Here is a 9,193-nt window from a genome sequence, read left to right on the forward strand (position 1 = left end):
AGGAGAATAATTACGCTAATTTAATTTGCATTTCAAACTCAATACCATCTCAAAAGGGTTTTGCAGAAGGTTTAAACACACATTCCTATGCTTGAAAACCCTGGAGGCACACACACAAAAGGAAAAAAGGGAAAAAGCCCAGCCTCAACAAGAAATGCTAGAAGGCCCTCAGGACCATCCAGTCCAACCCCCTTCTGCTATGAAGGAATACATGGGATCCAACTCTGCACCTCGCCCATGTGATGCCAAGGTTCTAATATAATAATAATAATATAATAATAATAATAATAATAATAACTAATAGGCAAGGAGAAGTTGCAGAATATCCACACACACACACTTATAGTGTTACGCCAAAGTGTGAAGCCGTATTTATATGTGTACATACACAGATGTCTGTATGTGTGGTTGTTATGTGGTGTATACCACACACAAACTGTGGAGCAGCTGAAAGTTAATGCTGGCATGTAATATGCTTGCACGCACATCTTATGTGTGTGTGTGTGGGTGTTGTGGTGTGTGTGTATATATAATATATATATATACACATACAATACATATACACACACGATAATACACACAACACACAACTGTGGAGTGTGCTGAAAGTTTAATGCTGCATGTATATGCTTACACACAAATCTTTGTGTGTTGTATTAATATATATACTACATACATCATATACATATACACACACAGCTATATATATATATATATAAATATATATACACACTCACACAACTGTGGAGCTGCTGAAAGTGTAATGCTGCATGTATATGCTTACGCGCACATCTTTGTGTGTTTGTATATATTTATTATATACATACATACATACACACAACACACACACACACACACACACATATATATACACACACCACACACACACACACAACACACACACACACAGACAAACTGTAGATGCTGAACTTTTCCCTGCCATTCATTCGCTTCTCCTTTTGTCTCTTGTCCCTTTAGATTGCAAGCCTGAGGCAGGGAAATATCTAGTCATTTGTAAGCTGCTCTAGTAGCCTTTGGCTGAAGAAGAGCTGGGCATAATTATATTTTATTATTATTATTATTATTATTATTATTATTTATTATTATTATTATTATTATTATTATTTTATTATTGGCATGGAGAGTGCAGAATTTCCAGGAATGAGAGATGTGACTTACCCAATGTCACCCTGTGATTTACATGGCTGAGCTGGGATCCTTCCAGTTCAACCATAGAAATTCATGGCTGACCTTGGGCGAGTCACATCCTCTCAGCTTCAACTCAACTCCTAGGTATCCTTCATGGTAGGTTTTATTCATGGCAGAATTCTTGCCATCACACCCTACTCTGCTCCTAATTGAGGATTCCTGCTTGGCTTATTAGACTGCAGTTCCCAGCAGTCTGTGGTGCTATCAGCAGCTAACATATTGTTAGACATTTCCCTGCCCTCTCTCTCTGCACTTCTCCCATGTGTGGATGCTAGAGGTCATGCAATCATTAATAATAATAATTGGCACAGTCTCTCAGCCTCAGAGGCAGGACTGACAAACTCTCTCTCAGCTCCTCTCAAGGTGATGCTGCTAAGGACCATCCAGTCCAACCCCCTCCTGCTATGAAAGTAATACATAGGAATACATGGCATACTAGAGGGCATGTAGTCTGACCCTGTTCAACATCAGGAGGATGAACATGGAAGATGGGACAAACGAGGGTTTTTCTTGGCATAAAGAGGGTTTTGTCATGGGATGCCCTGAAAGCTGAGATAGTGTGACCTCCACAGATGAGAAGGGGAGGGGTTGTGTGCAAGTGGCAATGCTCTTCTGCCAAGCAGGAATCCTGAAGAAGGGCAGAGTGGGGGGAGATGGCAAGAGTTCTGCCATGAATAATAAAGCCTACCAGGAAGGAATACTTAGGAGTTGAAGCTGAGAGGATGTGACTCGCTCAAGGTCAGCCAGTGAATTTTCTATGGTGAACTGGGAGGCTAGAGTTGGGGTACCCTCAAGGACCATCCAGTCCAACCCCCTTCTGCTATGAAGGAATACAATAGGAATACATGGCATACTAGAGGGCATGTAGTCTGACCCCTGTTCAACATCAGGAGGGACACTGGAAGATGGACAAACTGAAGGTTTTCTTGGCACAAAAGAGGAAATTTTGCCATGGGATGCCCTGAAGCTGAGACATGTTGTGACCATCACAGATGAGAAGGGGAGGGGTCGGGTGCCAGTGGCAATGCTCTTCTGCCAAGCAGGAATCCTGGAAGGGCAGAGTGGGGGAGATGCAAAGAGTTCTGCCATGAATAAAGCCTACCAGGAAGAATACTTAGGAGTTGAAGCTGAGAGGATGTGATCGCTCAAGGTCAGCCAGTGAATTTCTTATGGTGAACTGGGAGGCTAGAGTTGGGGTACCCTCAAGACCATCCAGTCCAACCCCCTTGCTATTGAGGATACATGGGATCCAACTCTGTCACCTCTCCCATGGTGTGCCAAGGTCTAATAATAATAATATAATAAATATAATAATAATAATAGGCAAGGAGAGTGCAGAAAATCCACACACACACACACAAACTGTGGAGCAGCTGAAAGTGTACTGCTGCATGTCTATGCTTGCCCGCATCTTGTGTGTGTGTATATATATATATATTATACACATACATATACATATACACACACGCTATACACACACACACACACACACAAACTGTGGAGCAGCTGAAGTTTAATGCTGCATTGTATGTGCTTACACACACTTCTTTGTGGTTTGTAAATATATTAACATACATACATACTATTACATATCTATACACACACGCATATATAATTATATATATATAAAAATATATATACACACTCACACAAACTGTGGAGGTGCTGAAAGTTTAATGCTGCATTGTATATGCTTCACCCCTTCAGTTTGTCATCTTACGTGTATCTCTGATGTTGAACAGGGGTCAGACTACATGCCCTCTGTTATGCCATTTCTATGTATTACTTCATAGCAGAAGGGGGTGGACGGATGGTCCTTGAGGGTCCCCAACTCTAGCCTCCCAGTTCACCATGAAATTCACTGGCTGACTGAGCGAGTCACATCCTCTCAGCTTCAACTCTAAGTATTCCTTCCTGGTGCTTTATCATGCAGAACTCTTGCCATCTCCCCCCACTCTGCTCCTTCTTCAGGATCCTGCTTGGCAGAAGACATTGCACTTGGCACCCAACCCTCTCCCCTTCTCATCTGTGAGGGTCACACTATCTCAGCTTCAGGGTGCATCCATGATCAAAACTCCTCTTTATGCCAAAGAAACCCTCGGTTTGTCCCATCTTCCAGTGTCATCCTGATGAGACAGTGTGACCCACTTGGCTGTTAATGTTTGTTGCCTTCTGGTGGGCACTCTCAGTGCTTTGGGAGGACCCTGGCAAAACGGGGCAAGAAGGGGGGGTTTGGGTTTTGTTGTGTTTAGAGTGGCTCTTGCAATGAGGACATGCCATGTCTTCCTCTGAGACCCAGAGAGTGTGACTTCCCAAGGCCTCCCAGAGGGCTCCTATGGCATCAAAGCCCCCTGAGCTCCTTTCCCCTGACTCTTGGAAACATGGCTTTTGTCGTGTGTTGTGACTTTTAGGACTCTCCTGGCATGCAAGGCTTGTTGGGGGCCAGTGCTCCCTTTGAGGTGAGAGTCTGTGCCAGGGATGAGAAAAATAACAACAACAACAACAAACAACAACAATATCTTGGTATTGTAGTTTTGTGAGACATTTTGCCTTCTTTCTCAGAGAGCTCTGGTGGCACAACTACTAAAATCCCGGAGTTTCCATAGCATTAAAGTATTGTCGAACTGATTATTTCTTCAGTGTGCGCCTTATTTTAGACTGCAGTTCCCAGCAGTCTGTGGTGCTATCAGAGCAGCTTTACAAATTGTGAGACATTTCCCTGCCTCTCTCTCTCTGCAACCTCTCCCATAGTGATGCTAAGAGGTTCATGTAATCATAATAATAATAATTGCACAGTCTCTCAGCCTCAGAGGCAGGACATGACAAACTCTCTCTCCAAGCTCTCTCAAGGTGATTGCTAAGGCAAACTACATTTATTTTGCATTGTGTTGTTGTGTGTGGTGTGTATGTACTTGAATTTCTTGGCCTTGGTAACCCAATCAATGTCTCCACTGCAAGGTAATCTCCAGATCATAGTGATTAACTGTATTTCATCAAAGTGATTAGTCTTTTTTTATCATCAAATACCTGTCTTACTCCAAAAACGGTGGCCAGACCTTTCCTGATAATAGTTTTGAGATTTCAAGTTCTTCTTTTCTGTGAGAACTTGAATGTCAGAGCATGGCATAAAGGGCAGAAGCCTCCCTTTTGTTCTCTTTTGTTTTTCAAAGCAAGCTGCTTGATAAGCAAGTTGGAGCAAATCACCCTAACAAAAGAAATAGCCTCCAGGAGAATGGTAGCTTTTCTTACAACAATATGCAAATAGTGACTATCGAGAGTCAGATGAAGGATTCTTCTCCTCATTTCGAAATGACTAGCCTCAATATTCTTACTCATTGATAGAGAATTATTCAGAATTTCTCCTCTCCAGATTGTAATAGAAATGTTCGAAATTGCCATTTTTCTCCTAATTTTCGAATTTTGGAGAATATTCTTTACATCCCTACTTGAGAAAGGGATCTAGGAGTCCAAGTAGACCACAGATTGAACATGAGTCAACAGGGTGATGCAGCAGCTAACAAGGCCAATGCGATTTTAGGCTGCATCAGTAAAAGTATAGTGTCTCGATCAAGAGAAGTAATAGTGCCACTCTATTCTACTTTGGTCAGGCCCCACCTGGAATAATCCTGTGTCCAGTTCTGGGTCCCACACTTTGAGGGTTCTCCTTTCGCACCTAAAAGCATGTTTTAAAAAATACCTATATTTGCCTGAAGAAGAGACATGTGTGTTTCAAAAGCTTAGGCACAGAATATTGTGCACCTTTGGTTTGCCTAAGAGAGATGTTATACCACAATATAAACATTGGAAACTATCTCATGCAAAAGGCATTGCTGCATTATGTATTTTGGCACCCAGTATATAGGATTTTCTTATATCCAATGAAAAAAACGTAAGGAATTAACATAAAGACCATTTTTATGTTCAACGAATCCATTATAAAATGTATAACGAAGTCAGTAAATTAAAAAGTAGTTCAGCGGAGCTGTCAAATTTTGGAAGCATCATTATGCACTTTAGAAAAACTAAAGCAAAAGATCTTGAGCAAAGAAGTTACTTCTTCCATCTCCTCCTATAGATTTTTAATTAATTAAAAATAAACCAGTTCCTCTGATTTTGGGAAATGGAGCCAAACCAAGCAAATCCAGCCCCAAATGAAGTCCCCAAACCCCAAGCGAGGTGGGAAGAGGACACATTTATGGCTGCCCTTTTGCAACCATTGGCCAGCTATCCATTGCTACTCTGCCGAAAGGGAGATCACAATTCGAGTCTTGTGCCTTGCTAATTTTAGACTTTATGGAAAGGCTGTGCAGATGAGGGCAGCCAAGGCGGCCAAGAGCAGGCGGGAACCTGGGAAACTCAAAGATTTATGGCAGCGCATGCTTTCCTTGGCCAGAGGTTGCATCTCGCTGAATGTGTCAAGCTCCATTGTTGGCTGGCAGATAGGAATATAGAGTGTGTGTGCTAAATGATGGTGCTGAAAGGTCGTAAAACAAAAGGGTACGACTTCCCTTCAAGCATTTCTGTGCCAGTCCCCAATGCTTCCATGGTAAGGAGAGAGAAATTCCCAGCAACAAGCCTGCCCTTTCCGCCTGGGATCTAATTTAAGACCTCGAATGGAAAAAGAGGCCAATGTTTTGCAGTGGTCTAAGTGCTGGATGAGAACCAGAATCCTAGAGCTGCAAGGGACTCCAAGGGCCATCCAGTCCAACCCCCTTCTGCCATGAAATCCTAGAGCTGGAAGAGATCCGCCAAGGGCCATCCGTATTCCTCACCTGGAATAACACTGTGTCCAGTTCTGGGCCCCACAATTCCAAAAGGATGTTGACAAATTGGAGTGTGCCAAAAGAGGACCACCAAAATGGTGAAGGGTCTGGAAACTATGCCTTATGAGGAGAGACTGAGGGAGCTGGGGATGTTTAGCCTGGAGAAGAAGAGAAGGTTAAGAGGTGATATGATGGCCCTCTTTAAGTATTTGAAGGGATGTCATATTGAGGAGGAAGCAAGCTTGTTTTCTGCTGCTTCAGAGAATAGGACACAATGGATGCAAGCTACAACAAAAGAGATTCCACCCCAACATTAGGAAGAACCTTCTGACAGTAAGGGCTGTTCCCCAGTGAAACACATTCCTTCCTTGGAGGTTGTGGTGGAGTGTCTTTCTTTGGAGGCTATTTTTAAAGAGGGGCTGGATGCCTATCTGTCTCAGGGAGGACTTGGATTGTGTATTCCTGCATGGCAGAAGGGGGATGTAGTAGATGGCCTTTGGGGGTCTCCTTCAACTCCGTGATTCTGTTCCTCTAGGGAGGGCTTGGATGGAGTCTTCCTGCATGACAGAAAGGGGTTGAACTGGAGGTTGCATTGAGGTCTCTCTGATTCTTTGACTTTCCAGATTAACAGTCTTTGGGTGCAGCACATACGCACCAAGTTGTCTTGGGATTGGGATGCTTTAAGGGTGGTACTCTGCCTTGGATTGGGGGTCCTCTCCCCATTGAAAGGACAGCTGTGGGCTGTCTTGGGTGCACCTTGGCAGAAGGGTTGGTGGTCAGACTAGAATCCTAGAACCCTAGAGTTGGAAGAGACCCCAAGGGCCATCCAGTCCAACCTCCTCCTGCCATGCAGGAAGACCCCTCCAAAACTACAGAGGGCCATCCAGCTCCAAAGAAGGAGCCTCCAGCAGAGATGGTCCTCCTCTTTCCTCCTTCTCCCATTCTCTCTGGGGCTGTTATCCCCTCCTGGAGGGCGCACTGAAGAGAGAACTCCAGTCCCTCTTGGGTCCCTCTTGGTGGAGAAGAGGTCCGGCTGGAGGACCATTGGGGTTCCCCTGAGGTGGGCACTGGCTCTCTTCTTCCGGGGCTGGGGCTGAAGGGGGAGCTCCGGACCGTCTTGGACCAACCTTAGCGTAGGAGTAAGACATACTGAAACAAAGGACAATCTTTGCCCCTAGGAAAACCATACTTGCCCACAGGGATACATTGGGGAATACTTGGCCATAGGGAAGCATAGGAGAATAATAGGGATATATTGCAGAATACTTGCTCATAGGGAATCATAGGGGAATACTTGTCCATAGAGAAACATAGGAGAATACTTGCTTATAGGGAATCATTGGGGAATACTTGCTCTTAGGGAGACAAAGCGGAATACTTGTCTATAGGGAATCATTGGGGAATACTCGCTCTTAGTGAAACAAAGGGGAATATTTGCCTGCAGGGAAACATAGGAGATGTTTGCTATGTTTCCTTATGTATTCCCAATGCTTTCCTCTGGGCAAGGCCTGTCCTTTGCTTTAGTCTGTCCCCATAGGAGTGGGTGGGGGTGAGGTTAGAAGACCCCAGGGGTTCCCTTCCTTCCTAAGCTCCTCGTGCCAGCCTCCTTCTCTCTTCCTAGGGCTGGGGCTGAAGGGGGAACTCCTTGGGTCCACCTTGGTGGAGGAGTGTGAGGGTTGGGAGTCAGCCTAGATGACCCCCAGGACTCCCTTCCATCCTAAGCTCCTCCTGCCAGTCTCTTGGTCCCGTCCTGAGGCTGGTGCTGAAAGGACAGCTCCGGAGCTCTTGGGCCAGGCTTGGCCTGGGAGTGCCAGGGTCGGGGTCAGCCTCCCTCTCGCTCGCTGGCTCTCTGCTGGGGCCCGTGGTTCTGAAGGGACAGCTCCCGCCGCCCGGCCTCCTCCTGCTCCTCCTCCCTCCCTCGCTCCCTCCCTCCCTCCCAGCCCAGCCCTCCTCCCTCCCTGGTCCCTCCTTCCCTCCTTCTTTGCTTCTTCTTCGGTGGCGGCTCCATCGGAGGCTGGGCGCCGGCGGCGGAGAGCACCATGCCCGAGGCGGCGGAGGCGGAGGCGGCATCGTCGTGGGCGTCGGTGCCCGGGGTCTGCGGCGGGGCCTGGCTGCGGGTGCGAGCGGGAGGATGAAGCGGCAGAACGTGCGGACGCTGGCGCTGATCGCGGGCACCTTCACCTATCTGCTGGTGGGCGCCGCCGTCTTCGACGCGCTCGAGTCCGAGGCCGAGACCCAGGAGCGGAGGCGCCTCGGGGCCAAGCAGGGCCAGCTCCAGGCCAAGTACAACCTCTCCGGGGACGCCTTCGCCGAGCTCCAGGCCCTCGTCCTCCGCCTCAAGCCCCACAAGGCCGGGCTCCAGTGGAAGTTCGCCGGCTCCTTCTACTTCGCCATCACCGTCATCACCACCATCGGTACGGACCCGGACCCCCGCCCTCCTTCCCGCTGCCCTCCCTCCCTTCTTTCTTCCATTCACTCTTTCTTTTCTCCCTCTCCCTTCCAATCTCTTCTTTCTTTCTTTCTTCCCTTCCCCCTCTCTCCCTTCCTTCTTCTCTTCATTTCTCTCCCTCTTTCCTTCCCTTCCTTTCTCTTCTTTCTTTTCCCTTCCCTCCTTCCTGTCTCTCACTCTTCCTTCCTTCTCTTTCTCTTTCTGCCTTCTTTCCTTCCTTTCTCTCTCTCACTCCTCGTTCCTTCCCTCCTTTCTCTCTCTTTCTCCCTTCTCCTCTCTACCCCTTCCTTTCCTTTCCTTTCCTTCCTCTCACGTTCTTACATTTTTTCTCTTTCACTTTTCATTCTTTCTTTCCTCTCGATCTTTCTCTTCCTAACTTCCTTCCTCTCTGTCTCTCACCCTTCCTTCTTCCCTTCCTCTCTCTACCTCTTTTTCTTCTTGCCCTCCTTCCTTTGTCTTCTTTCTGTCCCCCTTCCTCCCTCCCTTTCTTTCTTCCTTTCTTTTCCTTTCCTTCCTTGCCTCCTCTCTTTCTCCCTTCCTTCTTCCCTCTCAGCCTCCTTCCTTCCTTCTTCCTTCTCAGCCTCCTTCTTTCCTTCTTCCCTCTCACATTTCCTTCCTTACTTTCTCCCTTCCTTCCTCTCTCTTTCTTCCTTCCTTCTCCCTTCTTCCCTCTCACCCTTCCTTCCTTTCTCTCTTTCTCTTTTCTTTCTTTCTTTCCTTCCTTCTTCCCTCTCACCCTTACTTTCTTCTTTCCTCTCACTCTTCCTCCTTC

At 46.6% G+C, this 9,193-nt stretch overlaps 1 protein-coding gene across 1 annotated transcript in view; it reads left to right on the forward strand.

Annotated features, from left to right (window-relative positions):
* The first annotated feature begins 7,996 nt into the window (after nucleotides 1–7,996).
* KCNK3 (potassium two pore domain channel subfamily K member 3) overlaps nucleotides 7,997–9,193 on the forward strand; it is a 110,935-nt gene continuing 109,738 nt past the window's right edge. The window contains exon 1 of the mRNA XM_042455100.1: nucleotides 7,997–8,386. Coding sequence (XP_042311034.1) covers nucleotides 8,104–8,386 — 283 coding nt within the window. The 5' untranslated portion in view covers nucleotides 7,997–8,103. The remainder of the gene's footprint in view (nucleotides 8,387–9,193) is intronic.

Source organism: Sceloporus undulatus, chromosome 1 (assembly GCF_019175285.1).
Source record: "Sceloporus undulatus isolate JIND9_A2432 ecotype Alabama chromosome 1, SceUnd_v1.1, whole genome shotgun sequence".
Lineage (NCBI taxonomy): Eukaryota > Metazoa > Chordata > Lepidosauria > Squamata > Phrynosomatidae > Sceloporus > Sceloporus undulatus.